This window comes from Perissodus microlepis, chromosome 20 (assembly GCF_051167445.1).
Source record: "Perissodus microlepis isolate ML-2025 ecotype Zambia chromosome 20, ASM5116744v1, whole genome shotgun sequence".
Taxonomy (NCBI): Eukaryota; Metazoa; Chordata; class Actinopteri; order Cichliformes; family Cichlidae; genus Perissodus; species Perissodus microlepis.
In genome coordinates, this window is record NC_140480.1 from 7,570,954 (window position 1) to 7,594,676 (window position 23,723).

General features: G+C 40.5%; 4 protein-coding genes across 4 annotated transcripts; 1 reads left to right on the forward strand and 3 right to left on the reverse strand.

Moving 5' to 3' along the window:
• Nucleotides 1–757: 757 nt before the first annotated feature.
• On the reverse strand, nt 758–10,410 carry LOC146364026 (uncharacterized). Its single transcript, XM_084917762.1, has 2 exons — nt 8,402–10,410; nt 758–928 (listed from the first exon to the last, which is right to left on the reverse strand). The coding sequence occupies exons 1-2, from the start codon at nt 10,377–10,379 to the stop codon at nt 786–788; spliced, it is 2,121 nt and encodes a 706-aa protein (XP_084773888.1). The 5' UTR covers nt 10,380–10,410; the 3' UTR covers nt 758–785.
• Nucleotides 10,411–11,901: 1,491 nt separating this feature from the next.
• Nucleotides 11,902–14,768, reverse strand: LOC146364027 (uncharacterized). Its single transcript, XM_084915961.1, has one exon. The coding sequence runs from the start codon at nt 14,735–14,737 to the stop codon at nt 12,617–12,619; it is 2,121 nt and encodes a 706-aa protein (XP_084772087.1). The 5' UTR covers nt 14,738–14,768; the 3' UTR covers nt 11,902–12,616.
• A 1,438-nt stretch (nt 14,769–16,206) lies between these two features.
• LOC146364028 (uncharacterized) lies at nt 16,207–18,591 on the forward strand. Its single transcript, XM_084918308.1, has 5 exons — nt 16,207–16,281; nt 16,508–16,552; nt 16,774–16,972; nt 17,156–17,356; nt 17,477–18,591. Exons 3-5 carry the CDS (start codon nt 16,907–16,909, stop codon nt 18,065–18,067), a joined length of 858 nt encoding a protein of 285 aa, XP_084774434.1. The 5' UTR covers nt 16,207–16,281; nt 16,508–16,552; nt 16,774–16,906; the 3' UTR covers nt 18,068–18,591.
• Nucleotides 18,592–20,150: 1,559 nt separating this feature from the next.
• On the reverse strand, nt 20,151–23,017 carry LOC146364029 (uncharacterized). Its single transcript, XM_084915994.1, has one exon. The coding sequence runs from the start codon at nt 22,984–22,986 to the stop codon at nt 20,866–20,868; it is 2,121 nt and encodes a 706-aa protein (XP_084772120.1). The 5' UTR covers nt 22,987–23,017; the 3' UTR covers nt 20,151–20,865.
• Nucleotides 23,018–23,723: the final 706 nt, after the last annotated feature.

Genomic DNA, 23,723 nt, shown 5'->3' on the forward strand with positions numbered 1-23,723 from the left:
TGTGTTTACTTTAAAAAATGAAATATGTATTTGGCCACAGTAACTAAAGGTTCGCTAACTAAAAACTAACTAAAATGTAGCTTTAAAAATAGCTGAGAACAGCCTATTTTAATAACCTCACTCCACTTCCTGCCACTGTACAAAAATGAAGCCAAAATTCCCTTTTCATGGGGACTGCCATCACTTTGTATTTTTGAAGCCAGTGTGTGCGTAGTAGTGAATAAAAGCAGATCAAAAGTACTCAAATACAACCACTTGTACACATCAAAAGAAAAACTCAGTTCACATCAATTTTATTTGTGCCAATTTTAAACCTTTATTATATTATAATATATAATATAATATTGCAAGGTAACATCCCTACAATAACGCAGAGAAAACCCAACAATCCAAAGATCCCCTATGAGCAAGCACTTGGCGACAGTGGGAAGGAAAAACTCCCTTTTAACAGGAAGACACCTTCAGTAGAACCAGGCTCAGTGAGGGGCGGCCATCTACCGCGACCGGTTGGGGGTGATGAAGCGACATAGATGAAATGCATGTCACTTCCTCACACATGCAGAGATGTCCTTATTGTCTTACATTTATGATGTTATAGCAAATACAGCCTCTCCTGGGTTACGGATGTAATATACCCTCAGGATGGGCGGGTATTAAATTTTTTTTCTAATATTGTCTCTTTGTGATTTATTTTGACTTTGGAAACAAAGAAATAGATATTTTTTAACCAGCTTAAAAGCTGATTATTTCTTTGGAGTCAGTGTGAGAACTGGTAGGAGGATTTTTTAGATTTGTTCGGGTTTGGCTGAAGGCCGGCGCTTGAGTATTTTTGTACCAGGATTGTATACTCTACGTAGAGTTGACTGGGAAATAAGTACAGGTGGATGGGGATGAAACATTTCTTCTTCTGCCTTGGGAGTAACAGTGGTGTAGCCGTCGCATTGAAATGTAATTATTATGTGATTGCAATGTTCAAAATTTGGTGTTTAATCTGGATTCATGTTGTGTTGTCGCCACCTACTGGTGGGCCTGAGTGTGGCGCTTTGTGGTGCGCATGCTTTGGGGTGATGCTCAATTAAGCGCACATGTCACCAGAGACTGAAGGCTCGAGCCAGAAAGAGAATGCTGGCTTGTGTAAAAGGTGGAAATATAGAAGATATGGACTACAATTGCTCATGAATGTTCAGTAGAAAGGCGCACACGGTATGTTGGTGCATTTACTTTGTGTGTATGTTTTATTTGAGTTGTAATTTTTCTTCTGCTGATGTAATATCCGTATTTTCATTGATCATTTCACCATAGTTTTTCACGGTGTTTGCTGGTGAAAAGAAGATTAAAATACTGGCTGAACATCAGTTGGAGCATGGCCCTTTATTCTACTTCGAACATGAAAAAGCTTCAGGAGCAGTTACAGTGAAAAACGTGGCCTGTTTTGGAGCGAGCAGCCAGAGCCCTGCACGCCATTCTTCCAAGACGGCAGCCCACGTGGAAGAGTAGACTGTGAGTTCTTACATCAGCGAAACGTTTGAACTGCATAAAGAGATCTAAGAAAAAGCCAAAAAGAAAATTGTATGGTGTAGATATTGTACATTTGTTCATTTATTGAAAGTTTATTACTGTGCTGTTTGATATTTAAGGTAGTGTACTCTGGGTAAGTTTCCTTTTATTGTTCTAAGTTGTTGGTTCAAAACATTGTAATGGAGCAGAGTACACAAGAAACTCATATCCTTGAGCAAATACTTATAGCCTTAGAAGATGAAAAGGCACAGTTAGAAAAGAAATTAGAAACTGAACTTAAAGATGCAGAAAGAGAAGAAGTTGAAGCACGCATAGGAGAAATTCATGGAGACCTTGAAATACACAAAATAGGGCTGCCTCAGCCATCATCTAAACCTGATGCAGAGGTGAGACGGACAGACCGTCAAAGGCAACTAACAGAAAAAATGCGTGAGTTTAAACAGACAGAGATAACAAGCAAAGAAAGAAAGTTTATGTCAACATATTTAAACTTTAAGGCAGAAATTCAGCTCACTAGGTCCAAACTTAAAGAAGAATGTTCTAAAGCAGAATTAGCTGAAATGATCAAGTCAGTAGAAAAATGTGAGTTAGGCCTACAGCAAGATTATGTGGCTTTACGTGCACTGACTACACCATCTCAAGATATGAGAAGAAAGATGGATAGCTGTACTTCAGTTTCTGCTGAGATGATGATACTTCTGAAAAGACGTTACGCAGATGTTGACAAAGAGTTTGATGCAGGAGCTGTAAAAGAATCACTCCTTCAGTTACTCCAAAGAGAAGGTGCAGAATCAATTTATGGCTCAACTGTGTCTAGAGCTGGAAGAAATAGCCAGCACAGCCATAGTCAGCAAGGAAGTCATGTATCTGCAAGGAAAGCAGAGGCAGCAGCACGACTGGCATCGAAGCAAGCTGAAATAAACAGAGAAATGGAAATATCTGCCCGGAGAAAGGAGATATTAGCTCAACAAGAGCAACTGAAAATGTTGGAAAATCAAAGAGATCTTGAGGTCATTCAGGCAGAATACAATGTATATGCTGAAGAGGAATCAAAAATGAATGCTGAAATAAGAAATTGTGAAGTAAGGAGTACTTTGTCTTTCAGTCAGCTTCCTAAACCACTTAGCAGTCCCCCAGGCACCCAAGTTCCTCAGAGCACTGCACCTCCTCACTCTGAAGGTAAATTCATACGGACCTCACAAAGTGTTCACTCCCCTCACTATGATACTCAAGTGGTGCCAAAAGAAAGTGAGCTCTCTCTGGTGCAGGCATTAAAAGAGTCCTTAGTAATGTCTAGACTTCCAGTACCAGAGCCGTTTACATTTACAGGAGACCCACTGAAATTTGTTGAGTGGAGCACTTGCTTTAAGGCGCTTATCGAGACTAGCTGCGCAGATTCAGCGCATAAGCTGTTCTACTTGAAGAAGTACATTGGTGGAGAAGCTCTCTGTGTTTTAGAAGGGACATTTTATCGAAGTGACGAGGAAGCTTACAAGCAAGCTTGGGATGCTCTGAACAAACGCTATGGACACCCATTTGTAGTTCAAAGAGCCTTTAGGGGAAAACTAAGCAGTTGGCCAAAGATTGGTCCAAAGGAGTCACTTAAATTAAGAGTTTAGTGATTTCCTCATTTCTTGTAAGAATGCAATGCCCCACGTCCAAGGCCTCAAGGTTTTAGATGATTGTGAAGAAAATCAAAAAATATTGCTGAAACTTCCTGACTGGGCCACAACCCGCTGGAATCGTTTTGTCACAAAATTACTAGATGAAGAAAGGGCATATCCAGGGTTTGCAGAATTTGCAGACTTTGTGGCTGAAGAGGCGCGTATAGCATGTAATCCAGTTTCTTCTCTGTTTGCCTTAAAAAACACATTTGAAAAACCTGAGAAAGAACAAAAACGTCTGAAGGCCAGTGTCCTGGTGACATCAGCAAATAGGTCTAAAGATGTGAAGAACACAACTACAGTTCAGAGCAACAGAAAATCAAAACCCAACCCTTCCTCAAATCAGAACAAACGGCAACTTCAATGTATCTGCTGCAAGCAAAATCATTTTATCTATAAATGTGCAAAGTTTACAGCAATGCCGCTTGAAGAAAAGAAACAGTTTATTAGGGACAACAATATGTGCTTTGCTTGTCTGCGAGTCGGCCACATTTCCAAAAACTGTCGACAGAGAGCAACATGTAATGTCTGCAGACGAAGCCATCCTTCTCCTCTCCATGAAGATCCTCCACTGGGAGACGAACCTGAACCACCATCAGAAGAGGAGAATGCAGCCACCGTATCGTGCAGTGTGAGAGTAGGCAACAATGATTGCACTTCAATGATCGTTCCAGTGTGGCTTTCTTCATCAGCGAAGAATCAAGAGACATTGGTTTATGCTCTGCTAGACACCCAAAGCAGCAACACATTTATTGACCAAGATATTTGTGAAAAGATACAGGCAAGCAGGGAACCAGTGAAGCTAAAGCTGACAACAATGACTGACAGGTGTTCGATTGTACCTAGTCAAAGAGTGGATGGACTGAGGGTAAGAGGGTACAACTCAGAAAAGTACACTGACTTGCCACCAACTTACACTCAAGAGTACATTCCATTGGAGAAACACAGTATTCCAACTCGAGAGACAGCAAAAAAGTGGCCCCATCTACTCAGCATTGCAAATGAAATGCCAGATCTCTTGGACTGTCCTATAGCTCTTCTCATTGGTTACGACTGTGCAAGAGCTTTAAAACCAAGGGAAGTCATACCAGGAAACGATTATGATCCCTATGCAATAAAAACAGATTTAGGGTGGAGTATCGTGGGAGCCATTAAGCCATGGAAAAGTTCGATGGAAGCTGCAGGGATCTGTCATCGTGTCACAGTAAAGGAGCTGCCATCTGTCACACCTGCTTCTGTGATTAAAGCACTTGAAAATGACTTTCTGGACACAAACCATAAAGAAGGGAGTGTATCTCAAGAGGACATTCAGTTTCTAGAGATGCTGAATGAGAACATTCACTACAATGAGGAAGGCCATTTAGAAATGCCTCTGCCTTTTAGAGAACGCCCACAGCTTCCAAATAACAAGCAGCTTGCAATGTTTCGCTTGAAACGTTTAAAAGGAAAAATGGATAAGAACCCAAAGTACAAGGAAGACTACATCAAGTTCATGATTAATGTCTTTAAAGATGGTGATGCAGAGGAAGCAGATGGCACATCAGGTAGTAACACATGGTACATTCCGCACCATGGCGTGTATCATCCCAGGAAGCCAGAGAAAATTCGAGTTGTTTTCGACTGCTCTGCTAAACACGAAGGCATCTCTTTAAATGACCACCTACTCACAGGCCCAGACTTGATTAATGCTCTGGCAGGGGTTTTGTGCAGATTTCGAGAGCATCAAATAGCAATTATGTGTGATGTGGAAAAAATGTTTCATCGCTTCCGTGTCAACCCAGAGGATCGAGACTTCTTAAGGTTTCTGTGGTGGAAGGACGGGAATACAGATACTGAGCCTAAGGAGTATCGCATGCGAGTGCACATTTTTGGAGCGGCATCATCACCGGGATGTGCTAACTATGGCATGAAGTATCTCGCCAGGGAACAAGAAAAGGACTACCCACTGGCAGCCAGATTCATTCACAAAAACTTTTATGTGGATGACGGGCTAATCAGCATTGATTCAGTCAGGGAAGCCAAGCAGCTGGTCTGTGAAGCACAAGAGGTCTGTGCAAAAGGGAAACTGCGCTTGCACAAATTTGCATGCAACAACAAGGAGGTCATGAGCATTATCCCAGAAACAGAATGAGCCAGCAATACCAAAGATGTAAACCTGAACTACTCTGTAATTCAAATGCAAAGTGTGCTGGGAGTAAAGTGGAACATAGAGGCTGACGTGTTCTCATTCAGTGTAGCCCTCAAAGAAAGGCCAGCCACACGCCGAGGAATTCTAGCAACAGTTGCTAGTGTGTATGATCCGTTAGGATTTCTCTCACCCTACATTTTGACAGGAAAACAAGTACTCCAGGAAATGTGCAAACGCGGAGTGGGATGGGATGAACCTATTCCCCCGGCACTAGAGACCAAATGGAAAGCATGGCTCAGTGACTTGGAGAATCTAAAAATGATTGAAATACCAAGATGCCTTGTTCCTGAGAACTTCGGCAAGGTCAAGAAAATTGAGCTGCATCATTTTTCGGATGCCAGCAGCAGTGGCTATGGACAATGTTCATACATCAGGATTGTTGCTGATAAGAACGTACATTGTGCACTGGTCATGGGTAAAGCCAGAGTGGCACCCACAAGAATAATCACTATCCCACGCCTTGAGCTCACTGCAGCTGCAGTTTCTGCAGCTGTAAGTAACTTCCTCAGGTCAGAGCTCGAGCAGAAAATTGACGAGGAGTTTTTCTGGACAGATTCTAAAGTGACGCTTGGATACATAAAAAATGATGCTCGTCGCTTTCATGTCTTTGTGGCAAATAGAGTTCAGAAAATAAGAGACTCTACTGATCCGAAGCAATGGTTTTACATTGAATCTGATCAAAATCCAGCTGATCACGCGTCTAGGGGCCTCAAGGTGGCAGATCTGCTAAGCTCGAATTGGCTCACTGGACCTAAATTCCTATGGGAAAGGGAAATTGTCACAAACCAACATTCCCCTGATCTTCTTGTTGGGGACCCAGAAGTAAAGGTCCTGAAGACAAATGCCCTTGAAGAAAACAGGTTTCTTGAGAGGTTCTCAAGATTTTCCAATTGGGATACAGCTCTTAACGTTGTGGCAAGAATTAAAAGACTTGCAAGGAGAGATAACTCAGGACCCATTAGTGTAGAAGAAAGACAAATGGCTGCTTTTGTACTCTTCCAGGCAGCACAGAGGGAAGCCTTTAAAGAAGAGCTCAAATGGTTCAGTCAAAACTCAGCTGGACTACCAAAAACTCATAAAATGTATCAGCTTGATCCTATTTTGGTAGACAACTTGCTTAGGGTTGGAGGAAGGTTGAGAAAGTCCTCAGCATCATTTGCATTGAATCATCCAGTAATCCTTCCAAAGGAAGGCATTGTCACACAACTCATTCTTGACCACTGTCACAAGAAAACGCAACACCAAGGCCGAGGCCAAACTCTAAACAAACTCAGGGAAAGTGGCTATTGGATCATAGGTGGCAGTAGGGTAGTGGCCAAATACATTAAAGGGTGTGTCAATTGTAGAAAAGTGCGTGGGCCAGCTGAAGAACAACGCATGGCTGACTTGCCATTTGACAGAGTGGATCCTTCGCCCCCATTCACCTACACTGGAGTTGATGTTTTCGGCCCCTTCTATACGAAACAAGGTCGAAAGGAATGGAAGAGGTATGGCCTATTGTTTACGTGTTTAAGCTCGAGAGCCGCGCACATTGAGATGTTGGAGGATCTCTCCACTGACGCATTTATAAACGCTTTAAGATGCTTCATAGCAATCAGAGGCACAGTCAGACAGATTCGTTCTGACCAAGGGACAAATTTTGTCGGAGCTAAGAACGAGTTCAAGAAGGGTCTATTGGAATTAGACAAGGAGATGATTTCTACTTACCTAGCTAAAAACCAGTGTGACTTTCAAATGAATGTTCCTGAAGCTAGTCACAGAGGAGGCATTTGGGAACGACAGATCCGCACTGTTAGGAATGTCATGAGTTCTGTCCTAGCCCAAGCCACAGGGAGGTTAGATGACACCTCATTGAGAACTTTCTTCTACGAGGCCATGTCAATTTTGAACCATCGTCCACTCACTACTGATACAATCAACGACCCCAACAGTGCTGAGCCTTTGACGCCTAATCATTTGCTTACAATGAAAGAGTCTGTGCCACTTCCGCCTCCTGGTAGATTTGTAAGAGAAGATTTGTACGCCAGGAAGAGGTGGCGGAAGGTGCAATATTTAACAGAGTTGTTCTGGAGCAGGTGGCGCAAGGAATACCTAACCAGCATTAGTTTAAGACAACGATGGCATACTCCTAAACAAAATGTACAGGTTGGAGATGTAGTGATTTTAAAGGAGGACAATATTCCAAGAAATGAGTGGAAATTGGCAAGGGTGGTTGAAGCCAATGAAGATGATGATGGTTTAGTGCGGAAGGTTAAGATCCAAATAGGGCAAAAGGATCTGGGAAAGAAAGGTGAACGTTTGAAACAAGTCTCTTTTCTTGAGAGACCAGTTCAGAAACTAGTGGTACTAGTTAAAGGGTCTAAACTACAGTGAAGTAGTACAAGGATTAAGAACACAAACATAATATGTGATCTATAAGTTTATTTAAGAAGTGTTTTTTTGTAACATAAGTTGATGTTTGATTGTCAATTTATTAAAAATTACAGGATTTAATTTTGTTTAACACATGTAAATAGAAATCCTTTGTAATTTTGGTGGCAGTGTAGCCGTCGCATTGAAATGTAATTATTATGTGATTGCAATGTTCAAAATTTGGTGTTTAATCTGGATTCATGTTGTGTTGTCGCCACCTACTGGTGGGCCTGAGTGTGGCGCTTTGTGGTGCGCATGCTTTGGGGTGATGCTCAATTAAGCGCACATGTCACCAGAGACTGAAGGCTCGAGCCAGAAAGAGAATGCTGGCTTGTGTAAAAGGTGGAAATATAGAAGATATGGACTACAATTGCTCATGAATGTTCAGTAGAAAGGCGCACACGGTATGTTGGTGCATTTACTTTGTGTGTATGTTTTATTTGAGTTGTAATTTTTCTTCTGCTGATGTAATATCCGTATTTTCATTGATCATTTCACCATAGTTTTTCACGGTGTTTGCTGGTGAAAAGAAGATTAAAATACTGGCTGAACATCAGTTGGAGCATGGCCCTTTATTCTACTTCGAACATGAAAAAGCTTCAGGAGCAGTTACAAGTGGACTTGAGGTTGAGTGAGCTCCTAGACTCAGACTGCTTCTTTGAGTTGTCTACAGTTTTAGACCGGGCCCTAGTGGAAATAGGAGGTAGCAGGCCATGCACTGCTTTTAGCTTACTGTCATATGTGGTAAGCTTGTTACCCATTTTACCCTTAAGGTCTCTAACTTCTTTCTGTTGTTCTTTCAGCTCATTGTCGTCTTTGGATGGAAAGTATTCCGTATTGCTCAGGTCAAATCTCACCTTTTTCCGGGCTATTTGTTCATCCCCATCCTTTCTTTGCTGCTCTGGGGAGGCTTTTTTCTCGACTTGCACAGTGTGGCCGAGCGTGTCATAAAGTCCCTTCAGCTGTTGCAGCAGATCGTCATTTTCTTTTTTCTGTACTGCATTCTTTTGTCGTTGAATGCCAATGTCAGTTTCCAGTTCTTCTATTACTTGCTCAAGCTTAAATACTGCGTGTTTGGACTTTGTCAGAGCTTTCTCAACCTCTTCTTTGTCCTCCACAGTTTGCGTCAACTTTGACTTCACTGTGAAGAGGTTGTCATTTGCAGAGCTAAGCTGTTTCTCGTGTTCTTTCTTTTGTTCTGCCTGCTGCAGTTTGATAATGTCCAGCTCAGTCTTTACAGCATTATAGCTGGTCTTAGCATTGGCAAGGTCTACGTTTGTCTCTTGGAGTTCTTGAGCCTTTTCTTTGATTTTATTCTGAAGTGTCTTTATAGTGTCTCTAGCTGTATAGAGTTCGTTCTCAATGCAGAACTTTGTCTCAGAAAGGAGCACTTTATCAGACCTAAGATTTTCACTTCTCTTTATCTCCAGTTCCAGATCGTTTTCTGCTTTGCTAAGAGCAGTTTTCAGACGGGCTATGTTATTTTCTTGGGATGAAATTTTCTTCCCAGATTCCTGCGTCTCATTTTCAAATTTAATTATTTGCTTAGTTTTAACCTTAAGGCATTTTTCCAGGCGGTCGATAGTAAAACGTTGCCTTGCCAGCTCCTTTATCTGACTTTCAGATTCCAGGACTTTGGCTTTTAACTCTTTCCTCAACGTTATGTTGTTACATTCCTTCTCCCTAAGACATACTTTCAGTTCATCATTTTTCTTTGTCAGTTTGTTTTTCTCGTCTATTGCCCAGCGCTTTCCCGCTTTATACTCCTCATTTTGTCTTTGACACTTTTTAAGTTCAGCCTGTAGTTTCTCTTTTTCTTCTTCCACACTTTTAACTTTCTGTTGACGGCAGTACACCTCCCCAGGTAGTGTAAGAAGCTCGTCTATCCTTCTTTCAAGGAAGTCATTACGATGAATGTACTTCTCATTGTTCTGAATCTCAGTCTGAAGCTGCTCATTTTGTTTCTGCAGTTCTTTAACATTTTCATTTTTTTCCTCAGTCGTCTTGCTTAGCTTCATCTTGAGTTCTTGGTTTTCCTGCTCATTTTGGATTTTAAGGACAACCAGAGATTCCACCTCCTTTTCTTTCTTGTCCCGCATCGTTTTTTCAGTGGCACACTTATTTTCAAGGTGTTTGATTGCCTTACGAAGAGCCCGAATTTTTGCCTCATATTTGTTTGTGAGATCTACATTCTGTGACTCTGCGGACCTTAGCTGGGATTTGGTTTCCAGCAAAACATTTTCCATTTTTTCCATCTTTTCATCTTTGGATTCCTCTGTCATCTTAGCAACCAGTTCCTGTTCTTCTTTCAAAGATGCCTCAAGACTTGAAATCTTAGAATTCTTTTCATCGATTTCCTCAAGCTGAAGCTTTTCAGCTTGTTTGTACTTTTGTATTTCATTTCTGAGCACCTGCATTTCTTTGGACTCGTCTTTCATCTTTGCAACCAGTCCCTGCTCTTTTTTCAAAGATGCCTCAAGACTTGAAATCCTACAATTCTTTTCTTGGATTTCCTCAAGCTGAAGTTTTTCAGCTTGTTTGTAATTTTCTATCTCATTTCTGAGCATCTGCATATCAAAGTAGCTTAGGGAAGTCATTTCGAAATGAATGTATTTAGTTTAGTTTATACCACCTGTTATTCTGTGTTTGAAAAATGATCTACTCAATGAGACGACAAAGTGTTCGCAAGTGGAAACTGAAACCCTACTTACTTCAGAACTATAGCGATCTATGGGTTCAAGGTATGTACTTGGGGGATATTTATAGGATCTGACTCCGCCCCCAGAACTGTCTTCAAAGGAGTTCAAGTGACGTTATCGCCGAACGTCGTGACATTCAAAGGACAGTCTATTATGATGTCATTTTGTTCCAGAATGGGTTACATTTGAATTTGTGTCTTTGCAAGTTTGATCAGCTTGCATTGCGATTTTTTTTTTAGCAGACTTTAGCGATCCTTCTACTTGGCCTGTCTTCAAGTTTAAGGTATCTGTCGTTTCCCACCGTATCCCGCCCGGATCGATCCATTTATGTACGAGCCCATCCGCCCCCGGATCCGTTCATCGGGGCTCATCGCTGCTGTTGTAGTCACTTGTCCGGAGCTAACAACAGCTGTTGAGCTGACTATTAAGCTAACATTATGCCCGCTAGTGTTAGGTTCACGTGTCCTACAAGTCACACTTTTTCTGTGATAAACAGTTGAATTAAATTCTTACAGCGTATGAGAGGCTACCAGCGTCAAAACATTAGCAATAGGTGACAATAACGAGTGCTGGAGGATTTATTTAGTTATTTATTTAGACCCATTTCTTCAGTATAAGAAGCCATACTATCAGAACACCGCAATACAGATACAACTAATACTGGCGAACATCACAAAAGGTACAAGTACTTATTCTGCAGAAAAACTTTCACCATTTGTGCTTAAGAGTATATGAATTTATATGACTACTGCTTATGTTGAAGATTAAGCTCAGTTTTAATATTTCATGTCATTCTATAATGATCATAGCGTATGCAGAGATGACACATATTTTTCCATTTTAATATTCAGCTGAGCATGAATGGAATGTCAGAGTGGTGTCTGACAGTATATATGTATCTTATTATAATGAACATAGTGTATATATGTATGAATGTTTGATTCAAAGATAAGATTAGACATTTAAAATAAATTAATAACAAACAAAAATCTAGCAGGTTGAGCACTGTGTGAACCAGGAAACATTCAAGCAGATGAAAAATATATTAAATGAAAATACTGAGCTCATCGTTGATCAGCTTGGATTGTGTAGATCACAAATCTTTTGGTGTGAATCTTTTTTTATTTAATTTTTATAATATCCATCGTGACTCTCTTTTTCATCAGTGGAACTCTGTCCCAGTCTGCTCCACCACCGGGAGATTCTCCGCTGTCCACGATGTCTTCACTGTCAGGGTAAATACAAGGATTAGCTACCGAACATGTGCTTTTCCTCAATGTCTGACTGCGAATGACTGAAAATGTGTTTACTTTAAAAAATGAAATATGTATTTGGCCACAGTAACTAAAGGTTCGCTAACTAAAAACTAACTAAAATGTAGCTTTAAAAATAGCTGAGAACAGCCTATTTTAATAACCTCACTCCACTTCCTGCCACTGTACAAAAATGAAGCCAAAATTCCCTTTTCATGGGGACTGCCATCACTTTGTATTTTTGAAGCCAGTGTGTGCGTAGTAGTGAATAAAAGCAGATCAAAAGTACTCAAATACAACCACTTGTACACATCAAAAGAAAAACTCAGTTCACATCAATTTTATTTGTGCCAATTTTAAACCTTTATTATATTATAATATATAATATAATATTGCAAGGTAACATCCCTACAATATTATATTATAATATATAATATAATATTGCAAGGTAACATCCCTACAATAACGCAGAGAAAACCCAACAATCCGAAGATCCCCTATGAGCAAGCACTTGGCGACAGTGGGAAGGAAAAACTCCCTTTTAACAGGAAGACACCTTCAGTAGAACCAGGCTCAGTGAGGGGCGGCCATCTACCGCGACCGGTTGGGGGTGATGAAGCGACATAGATGAAATGCATGTCACTTCCTCACACATGCAGAGATGTCCTTATTGTCTTACATTTATGATGTTATAGCAAATACAGCCTCTCCTGGGTTACGGATGTAATATACCCTCAGGATGGGCGGGTATTAAATTTTTTTTCTAATATTGTCTCTTTGTGATTTATTTTGACTTTGGAAACAAAGAAATAGATCTTTTTTAACCAGCTTAAAAGCTGATTATTTCTTTGGAGTCAGTGTGAGAACTGGTAGGAGGATTTTTTAGATTTGTTCGGGTTTGGCTGAAGGCCGGCGCTTGAGTATTTTTGTACCAGGATTGTATACTCTACGTAGAGTTGACTGGGAAATAAGTACAGGTGGATGGGGATGAAACATTTCTTCTTCTGCCTTGGGAGTAACAGTGGACTTGAGGTTGAGTGAGCTCCTAGACTCAGACTGCTTCTTTGAGTTGTCTACAGTTTTAGACCGGGCCCTAGTGGAAATAGGAGGTAGCAGGCCATGCACTGCTTTTAGCTTACTGTCATATGTGGTAAGCTTGTTACCCATTTTACCCTTAAGGTCTCTAACTTCTTTCTGTTGTTCTTTCAGCTCATTGTCGTCTTTGGATGGAAAGTATTCCGTATTGCTCAGGTCAAATCTCACCTTTTTCCGGGCTATTTGTTCATCCCCATCCTTTCTTTGCTGCTCTGGGGAGGCTTTTTTCTCGACTTGCACAGTGTGGCCGAGCGTGTCATAAAGTCCCTTCAGCTGTTGCAGCAGATCGTCATTTTCTTTTTTCTGTACTGCATTCTTTTGTCGTTGAATGCCAATGTCAGTTTCCAGTTCTTCTATTACTTGCTCAAGCTTAAATACTGCGTGTTTGGACTTTGTCAGAGCTTTCTCAACCTCTTCTTTGTCCTCCACAGTTTGCGTCAACTTTGACTTCACTGTGAAGAGGTTGTCATTTGCAGAGCTAAGCTGTTTCTCGTGTTCTTTCTTTTGTTCTGCCTGCTGCAGTTTGATAATGTCCAGCTCAGTCTTTACAGCATTATAGCTGGTCTTAGCATTGGCAAGGTCTACGTTTGTCTCTTGGAGTTCTTGAGCCTTTTCTTTGATTTTATTCTGAAGTGTCTTTATAGTGTCTCTAGCTGTATAGAGTTCGTTCTCAATGCAGAACTTTGTCTCAGAAAGGAGCACTTTATCAGACCTAAGATTTTCACTTCTCTTTATCTCCAGTTCCAGATCGTTTTCTGCTTTGCTAAGAGCAGTTTTCAGACGGGCTATGTTATTTTCTTGGGATGAAATTTTCTTCCCAGATTCCTGCGTCTCATTTTCAAATTTAATTATTTGCTTAGTTTTAACCTTAAGGCATTTTTCCAGGCGGTCGATAGTAAAACGTTGCCTTGCCAGCTCCTTTATCTGACTTTCAGATTCCAGGACTTTGGCTTTTAACTCTTTCCTCAACGTTATGTTGTTACATTCCTTCTCCCTAAGACATACTTTCAGTTCATCATTTTTCTTTGTCAGTTTGTTTTTCTCGTCTATTGCCCAGCGCTTTCCCGCTTTATACTCCTCATTTTGTCTTTGACACTTTTTAAGTTCAGCCTGTAGTTTCTCTTTTTCTTCTTCCACACTTTTAACTTTCTGTTGACGGCAGTACACCTCCCCAGGTAGTGTAAGAAGCTCGTCTATCCTTCTTTCAAGGAAGTCATTACGATGAATGTACTTCTCATTGTTCTGAATCTCAGTCTGAAGCTGCTCATTTTGTTTCTGCAGTTCTTTAACATTTTCATTTTTTTCCTCAGTCGTCTTGCTTAGCTTCATCTTGAGTTCTTGGTTTTCCTGCTCATTTTGGATTTTAAGGACAACCAGAGATTCCACCTCCTTTTCTTTCTTGTCCCGCATCGTTTTTTCAGTGGCACACTTATTTTCAAGGTGTTTGATTGCCTTACGAAGAGCCCGAATTTTTGCCTCATATTTGTTTGTGAGATCTACATTCTGTGACTCTGCGGACCTTAGCTGGGATTTGGTTTCCAGCAAAACATTTTCCATTTTTTCCATCTTTTCATCTTTGGATTCCTCTGTCATCTTAGCAACCAGTTCCTGTTCTTCTTTCAAAGATGCCTCAAGACTTGAAATCTTAGAATTCTTTTCATCGATTTCCTCAAGCTGAAGCTTTTCAGCTTGTTTGTACTTTTGTATTTCATTTCTGAGCACCTGCATTTCTTTGGACTCGTCTTTCATCTTTGCAACCAGTCCCTGCTCTTTTTTCAAAGATGCCTCAAGACTTGAAATCCTACAATTCTTTTCTTGGATTTCCTCAAGCTGAAGTTTTTCAGCTTGTTTGTAATTTTCTATCTCATTTCTGAGCATCTGCATATCAAAGTAGCTTAGGGAAGTCATTTCGAAATGAATGTATTTAGTTTAGTTTATACCACCTGTTATTCTGTGTTTGAAAAATGATCTACTCAATGAGACGACAAAGTGTTCGCAAGTGGAAACTGAAACCCTACTTACTTCAGAACTATAGCGATCTATGGGTTCAAGGTATGTACTTGGGGGATATTTATAGGATCTGACTCCGCCCCCAGAACTGTCTTCAAAGGAGTTCAAGTGACGTTATCGCCGAACGTCGTGACATTCAAAGGACAGTCTATTATGATGTCATTTTGTTCCAGAATGGGTTACATTTGAATTTGTGTCTTTGCAAGTTTGATCAGCTTGCATTGCGATTTTTTTTTTAGCAGACTTTAGCGATCCTTCTACTTGGCCTGTCTTCAAGTTTAAGGTATCTGTCGTTTCCCACCGTATCCCGCCCGGATCGATCCATTTATGTACGAGCCCATCCGCCCCCGGATCCGTTCATCGGGGCTCATCGCTGCTGTTGTAGTCACTTGTCCGGAGCTAACAACAGCTGTTGAGCTGACTATTAAGCTAACATTATGCCCGCTAGTGTTAGGTTCACGTGTCCTACAAGTCACACTTTTTCTGTGATAAACAGTTGAATTAAATTCTTACAGCGTATGAGAGGCTACCAGCGTCAAAACATTAGCAATAGGTGACAATAACGAGTGCTGGAGGATTTATTTAGTTATTTATTTAGACCCATTTCTTCAGTATAAGAAGCCATACTATCAGAACACCGCAATACAGATACAACTAATACTGGCGAACATCACAAAAGGTACAAGTACTTATTCTGCAGAAAAACTTTCACCATTTGTGCTTAAGAGTATATGAATTTATATGACTACTGCTTATGTTGAAGATTAAGCTCAGTTTTAATATTTCATGTCATTCTATAATGATCATAGCGTATGCAGAGATGACACATATTTTTCCATTTTAATATTCAGCTGAGCATGAATGGAATGTCAGAGTGGTGTCTGACAGTATATATGTATCTTATTATAATGAACATAGTGTATATATGTATGAATGTTTGATTCAAAGATAAGATTAGACATTTAAAATAAATTAATAACAAACAAAAATCTAGCAGGTTGAGCACTGTGTGAACCAGGAAACATTCAAGCAGATGAAAAATATATTAAATGAAAATACTGAGCTTATCGTTGATCAGCTTGGATTGTGTAGATCACAAATCTTTTGGTCTGAATCTTTTTTTATTTAATTTTTATAATATCCATCGTGACTCTCTTTTTCATCAGTGGAAGTCTGTCCCAGTCTGCTCCACCACCGGGAGATTCTCCGCTGTCCACGATGTCTTCACTGTGGATGCCAGGGAATACAACACAAGAAAACTTGCAAATACCATTCAGCATTGATGGTGCCTCCCCAGCTGTGCAAGTTATTCATGTCACGAGCAGGAGTGCACCCCTGTACAATTACAATTGCTTTGCTTTTGAAGTGTGCTTTGATAAACCCAGATTGTCCTCCTCTCCCTTTTAGCCTAGGTATCACACCATCTGTGAGTTCAGGCTCAGGTAAGTTGGGACTGCTGCCAGATACTTTTTTTATATAACATAATTCGAATTGGGGCTTAATTTTACCATTGCAGAGCTTCTCCTGTCTTTTGTTGCATGTCTCAAACTTTTATGTTGCTGCCATCAAATTTGTATTTTTCAAAAAGGAATACAATGCTTTAGTTTAAAGAGATGATATGTTGTCACACTTCTAACATTTCAGCGTAAATATATATTATCCTCTCAGGTTACTCTGGTATGAATGATTCTGAGCAGCCCCTACTGGAGCGAGGTATGAGACGAAAGGATTTAAATGTTATTTCCAAGTGTATTTAAAGCTGGGTTTCAATATATTCATTTACATTGCGAGGGAGGAAAAACAGAATTTAAGAGACGTTTCCTCTTGCTTACATTATTTAGTGTAATGTGGCAAATGTTTTACAGAAAAGATGCAGACCTGAGCTCTTTTAACAAGATTATTTTTGCCTTTTTTTCTTTTTTCTTTTAAATTAGGTTTTGATGAAGGAGTACAATGTGTCTTTGTGCCCTTCCTCTAGCAACTGTCGTTGGAACTCCATGATGCTACGGCGAATGGTCCAGGAGTCTGTCTGGAGGTAGTGACACAGCCAGCGCCCCACCGCTGGTCATGGTTATGAGGGAACAAGTGATTGACATTCTAGGTCTTCTTGAGCCCTTTGAGGAGGATTTACAGGTAACAGAGCAAGTTAATAAAAACCTGATGTGTGCAATAATTACACCAGGCATCTTCAACATCTATAATGAAATTTCCAAATCTACATGTGTAACCTTTTGTTCAGTAATCCCATAATCAGGCTAAGAAGAAATGTGAACAGGGTCTTTAATAGAAGACATGTTTGTGTCTTATCTGTCGTAGGTCCTGCAGGGAAATGGTGTGACTATGTCTCTCATCATACCGTCCCTCATTGGACTTGATAAAACCTTGGAGAATTGTGTCACCAACTACACCCACTTCTGCAAGGCCCTGCGCACAGGCCTCTACACACACTTCCAGCCAGTGATTCACCAGAAGGACATGATACTAGCTGCTGTGCTGGATCCTAGGATCAAACTGCAGGTACCAAATTAGGCCAGAAGCATAGCGGACTTCTGTAGATTGATATTTAGTTGAATATGCGTGTTGAGTAGATAAAGGAAAAAAATGTGTGTACATTTAAAACAACCATTTTTTTTGCAGCCGTTTTCTGATGACAACCAGGATGAACAGAGTGATTTCCTAACACCTCCGTCAAAATCTGAGGCTCGCAGCATTGTTGAGTCCACATTAGAAAACATGGAAGCCTCAACTTTTCTTACTGTTGAGGCAGAGAAAGATCAGACAGGCAGTGGGCTGGAGCACGATGTGAAAGAAGAAAGCCAGACAGATGCCGTGAAGGACACTTGTGCTGGCAGCTCAGACAACAACTGTCCTGAAATCAGTGAAAACGACCTCAAGAGGAAGTCCATCAACTTCCTTCAGCCGCCTGCAAAGACTCTAAAGATGTCAGAGTTCGACGTGTACCTGTCTGAACCGCTGTGGGAAAGCAACTCTACTCTTCAGTACTGGAAATGTGCTTCTCGATTCCCGAAGCTCCAAGGCCTCGCCAAGAAGCTGCTGGCGGTGCCCGCCACATCTGGAGGTTTTGACCGTTTCAGTCCGATGGCTGCGTGCATTGTGAAAGCAAAAAGGAACTGCCTGCCACCTCACACCACAGAGAGACTGCTACTGTACAAAAACTCTGTAAAAGTGAAGACTGTTAAAAAGCCCAGTCGGGCTGCTAAACACTGATGGATAACAGCTGAGTGTGGCAGAGCTTTCACAGCATTAAACAGAAACTCTGCCTCTACTTTTAAAAACTGTGCCATACGCTAAGAAGGAGGGTGAACTGCTAATACCTCTTATATTGTAGCAAATGAATCAGCTGACTCTTTCTTCCTAGAACGCATTTGCTGGACTGCATTACAAAAAAAAAAAACAAGTCCTGTGTTACAGCTGGTTTCATCAGTTTGTTAAAGGGACGCATTCTGGTCAGTGATCCTCACAGCTTCATACCTGCAGCAGCGATAGAGATGCACACTGTCTCTGCGTGCTGTACGGTGCTGCTCAGAGTTGTACTTTGTCCCTTCCACACATGATTCAAGTCAGAGCTCTCTACTGAATTGGGAAATGGCAAATTAGAAATGGAGTCAGTGAATGAATGGTATCTGATTCACTTCAAACCAAAATGAGTTCAGCTTGTATCGTTCTTTTGCAGAATGTCATGTTTTCTTACTGCAATTTTTGTTAAGACAGTAATAAAATGTCAAATCAGAGGTTGAATGCTTATTTATTTCCACTATGGACTGATAAATGAGATATTTGCTGCCAAACGTGATGGAACAGTAGATCTTTATATTGAATTTGGCTATTCAGTCCCTCCAGCAAAAGTCATTTATATTTTATAGTCAAATGAGAAATCCACTGTACATTTCTTTCAGGCATTACAGTTTTGTTTCATTCATTCTAACGTGAAATACAACAGTGTCAGCATCTTTTCAGCTTTTTATCAGACTTGTCTTTCACCATTTTCAAATAGCCTAATCAATAATTAATGTACTTTCATAGATGCTGTTATTTTCCTCAAAACCTTAAATTTCTAAAAAGAAAACATTTTTGCTTGGATAAACTATAATGTCTGATGGAAGTTGATGGAAAAGCTTAGTTTAGTTTGGCTTTGTCAGGTAGGCTGATGTTGGCATTGAATGACAGCTACCTGATTTTACTGTGGTAAAGACCGATAATGTGTTGAAAATTAACACCAGTGTTATGAGTGCTTTGATCTCCTCTGAGAAGCATTCAAAAAGGTTTTGCTTGCATTAAACATTGGAGTATGTATCAGCTGTGTTATCAAGAAACTGAGATATCTGCTTGAAACTGGAACTGATATTAAAGACAGTTTGCGACTGAAGAAAACTGTGAGAACATTTTTTTAATCCTCTCATTGATTCATCTTCAGTTGAAACTGCGTCAAATCAGCTGCCAATAAGTAATTTAAATGCATTCTATTTTGTTTTAGTGTTATTATTCATTTACATTTTATTGCGTCATTGTAGTGCATTTTACTTGTTTTAGTTGCATTCTAGTTTGTAAAGCAAGTTGTGCAGCATGGGCTGTTGGAAATGTGCTCGATCAATAAACTTGACCTTGACCATGTGTGGAGGGAGCCAGAAACATGCTGCTGTTTGCACATTGTAACGTTGGACCCAAGAAACATAAACTGGAGCGAATATGACGACAGCAGAACTTTTATTTAATACTGTGGTTTTGTACTGGGACACAGACACTCCTGCTCTCTCTCTCTGCTGTCACGTCCGCCTCCCTCCTCCGACTGTCACTGCCAACATATAAAGAGACACAATCACTGTCAGATCCCAGCACACCTGTTCACCCCGCCCCTGCGCCGCCCCGGGAGCTCACTGCGTCACCCCTCCTCTGCAGCTGGCCAGAGACCACACCCACGCCACACACATATTTAATAATTGGCTCTGCAGAGGAGCTAAAGAAGAGTCCAGCATGTTGCTCTGACTGTGTAACTCCTAAAGGTACAGTAACGGCAACATTGCCTAGTGACTGATCAGGCAAGTAACATTTCTGTTTCTCATATAAACCATCTCAGTGACTTCAGCAGAGATATTTCGTTAGTCAGGGTAAATACAAGGATTAGCTACCGAACATGTGCTTTTCCTCAATGTCTGACTGCGAATGACTGAAAATGTGTTTACTTTAAAAAATGAAATATGTATTTGGCCACAGTAACTAAAGGTTCGCTAACTAAAAACTAACTAAAATGTAGCTTTAAAAATAGCTGAGAACAGCCTATTTTAATAACCTCACTCCACTTCCTGCCACTGTACAAAAATGAAGCCAAAATTCCCTTTTCATGGGGACTGCCATCACTTTGTATTTTTGAAGCCAGTGTGTGCGTAGTAGTGAATAAAAGCAGATCAAAAGTACTCAAATACAACCACTTGTACACATCAAAAGAAAAACTCAGTTCACATCAATTTTATTTGTGCCAATTTTAAACCTTTATTATATTATAATATATAATATAATATTGCAAGGTAACATCCCTACAATATTATATTATAATATATAATATAATATTGCAAGGTAACATCCCTACAATAACGCAGAGAAAACCCAACAATCCGAAGATCCCCTATGAGCAAGCACTTGGCGACAGTGGGAAGGAAAAACTCCCTTTTAACAGGAAGACACCTTCAGTAGAACCAGGCTCAGTGAGGGGCGGCCATCTACCGCGACCGGTTGGGGGTGATGAAGCGACATAGATGAAATGCATGTCACTTCCTCACACATGCAGAGATGTCCTTATTGTCTTACATTTATGATGTTATAGCAAATACAGCCTCTCCTGGGTTACGGATGTAATATACCCTCAGGATGGGCGGGTATTAAATTTTTTTTCTAATATTGTCTCTTTGTGATTTATTTTGACTTTGGAAACAAAGAAATAGATCTTTTTTAACCAGCTTAAAAGCTGATTATTTCTTTGGAGTCAGTGTGAGAACTGGTAGGAGGATTTTTTAGATTTGTTCGGGTTTGGCTGAAGGCCGGCGCTTGAGTATTTTTGTACCAGGATTGTATACTCTACGTAGAGTTGACTGGGAAATAAGTACAGGTGGATGGGGATGAAACATTTCTTCTTCTGCCTTGGGAGTAACAGTGGACTTGAGGTTGAGTGAGCTCCTAGACTCAGACTGCTTCTTTGAGTTGTCTACAGTTTTAGACCGGGCCCTAGTGGAAATAGGAGGTAGCAGGCCATGCACTGCTTTTAGCTTACTGTCATATGTGGTAAGCTTGTTACCCATTTTACCCTTAAGGTCTCTAACTTCTTTCTGTTGTTCTTTCAGCTCATTGTCGTCTTTGGATGGAAAGTATTCCGTATTGCTCAGGTCAAATCTCACCTTTTTCCGGGCTATTTGTTCATCCCCATCCTTTCTTTGCTGCTCTGGGGAGGCTTTTTTCTCGACTTGCACAGTGTGGCCGAGCGTGTCATAAAGTCCCTTCAGCTGTTGCAGCAGATCGTCATTTTCTTTTTTCTGTACTGCATTCTTTTGTCGTTGAATGCCAATGTCAGTTTCCAGTTCTTCTATTACTTGCTCAAGCTTAAATACTGCGTGTTTGGACTTTGTCAGAGCTTTCTCAACCTCTTCTTTGTCCTCCACAGTTTGCGTCAACTTTGACTTCACTGTGAAGAGGTTGTCATTTGCAGAGCTAAGCTGTTTCTCGTGTTCTTTCTTTTGTTCTGCCTGCTGCAGTTTGATAATGTCCAGCTCAGTCTTTACAGCATTATAGCTGGTCTTAGCATTGGCAAGGTCTACGTTTGTCTCTTGGAGTTCTTGAGCCTTTTCTTTGATTTTATTCTGAAGTGTCTTTATAGTGTCTCTAGCTGTATAGAGTTCGTTCTCAATGCAGAACTTTGTCTCAGAAAGGAGCACTTTATCAGACCTAAGATTTTCACTTCTCTTTATCTCCAGTTCCAGATCGTTTTCTGCTTTGCTAAGAGCAGTTTTCAGACGGGCTATGTTATTTTCTTGGGATGAAATTTTCTTCCCAGATTCCTGCGTCTCATTTTCAAATTTAATTATTTGCTTAGTTTTAACCTTAAGGCATTTTTCCAGGCGGTCGATAGTAAAACGTTGCCTTGCCAGCTCCTTTATCTGACTTTCAGATTCCAGGACTTTGGCTTTTAACTCTTTCCTCAACGTTATGTTGTTACATTCCTTCTCCCTAAGACATACTTTCAGTTCATCATTTTTCTTTGTCAGTTTGTTTTTCTCGTCTATTGCCCAGCGCTTTCCCGCTTTATACTCCTCATTTTGTCTTTGACACTTTTTAAGTTCAGCCTGTAGTTTCTCTTTTTCTTCTTCCACACTTTTAACTTTCTGTTGACGGCAGTACACCTCCCCAGGTAGTGTAAGAAGCTCGTCTATCCTTCTTTCAAGGAAGTCATTACGATGAATGTACTTCTCATTGTTCTGAATCTCAGTCTGAAGCTGCTCATTTTGTTTCTGCAGTTCTTTAACATTTTCATTTTTTTCCTCAGTCGTCTTGCTTAGCTTCATCTTGAGTTCTTGGTTTTCCTGCTCATTTTGGATTTTAAGGACAACCAGAGATTCCACCTCCTTTTCTTTCTTGTCCCGCATCGTTTTTTCAGTGGCACACTTATTTTCAAGGTGTTTGATTGCCTTACGAAGAGCCCGAATTTTTGCCTCATATTTGTTTGTGAGATCTACATTCTGTGACTCTGCGGACCTTAGCTGGGATTTGGTTTCCAGCAAAACATTTTCCATTTTTTCCATCTTTTCATCTTTGGATTCCTCTGTCATCTTAGCAACCAGTTCCTGTTCTTCTTTCAAAGATGCCTCAAGACTTGAAATCTTAGAATTCTTTTCATCGATTTCCTCAAGCTGAAGCTTTTCAGCTTGTTTGTACTTTTGTATTTCATTTCTGAGCACCTGCATTTCTTTGGACTCGTCTTTCATCTTTGCAACCAGTCCCTGCTCTTTTTTCAAAGATGCCTCAAGACTTGAAATCCTACAATTCTTTTCTTGGATTTCCTCAAGCTGAAGTTTTTCAGCTTGTTTGTAATTTTCTATCTCATTTCTGAGCATCTGCATATCAAAGTAGCTTAGGGAAGTCATTTCGAAATGAATGTATTTAGTTTAGTTTATACCACCTGTTATTCTGTGTTTGAAAAATGATCTACTCAATGAGACGACAAAGTGTTCGCAAGTGGAAACTGAAACCCTACTTACTTCAGAACTATAGCGATCTATGGGTTCAAGGTATGTACTTGGGGGATATTTATAGGATCTGACTCCGCCCCCAGAACTGTCTTCAAAGGAGTTCAAGTGACGTTATCGCCGAACGTCGTGACATTCAAAGGACAGTCTATTATGATGTCATTTTGTTCCAGAATGGGTTACATTTGAATTTGTGTCTTTGCAAGTTTGATCAGCTTGCATTGCGATTTTTTTTTTAGCAGACTTTAGCGATCCTTCTACTTGGCCTGTCTTCAAGTTTAAGGTATCTGTCGTTTCCCACCGTATCCCGCCCGGATCGATCCATTTATGTACGAGCCCATCCGCCCCCGGATCCGTTCATCGGGGCTCATCGCTGCTGTTGTAGTCACTTGTCCGGAGCTAACAACAGCTGTTGAGCTGACTATTAAGCTAACATTATGCCCGCTAGTGTTAGGTTCACGTGTCCTACAAGTCACACTTTTTCTGTGATAAACAGTTGAATTAAATTCTTACAGCGTATGAGAGGCTACTAGCGTCAAAACATTAGCAATAGGTGACAATAACGAGTGCTGGAGGATTTATTTAGTTATTTATTTAGACCCATTTCTTCAGTATAAGAAGCCATACTATCAGAA

Excerpts from the sequence above, each read along its gene's own strand:
- LOC146364028 (XM_084918308.1), top strand. The coding sequence starts at position 16,907 with ATGGTTATGAGGGAACAAGTGATTGACATTCTAGGTCTTCTTGAGCCC. Across the intron at positions 16,973-17,155 it reads CCTTTGAGGAGGATTTACAG|GTCCTGCAGGGAAATGGTGT; the intron begins GTAACAGAGCAA and ends TATCTGTCGTAG. Across the intron at positions 17,357-17,476 it reads ATCCTAGGATCAAACTGCAG|CCGTTTTCTGATGACAACCA; the intron begins GTACCAAATTAG and ends TTTTTTTTGCAG.
- LOC146364026 (XM_084917762.1), bottom strand. The coding sequence starts at position 10,379 with ATGACTTCCCTAAGCTACTTTGATATGCAGATGCTCAGAAATGAGATA. Across the intron at positions 929-8,401 it reads GAGCTCACTCAACCTCAAGT|CCACTGTTACTCCCAAGGCA; the intron begins CCACTTGTAACT and ends GCGACGGCTACA.
- LOC146364029 (XM_084915994.1), bottom strand. The coding sequence starts at position 22,986 with ATGACTTCCCTAAGCTACTTTGATATGCAGATGCTCAGAAATGAGATA.
- LOC146364027 (XM_084915961.1), bottom strand. The coding sequence starts at position 14,737 with ATGACTTCCCTAAGCTACTTTGATATGCAGATGCTCAGAAATGAGATA.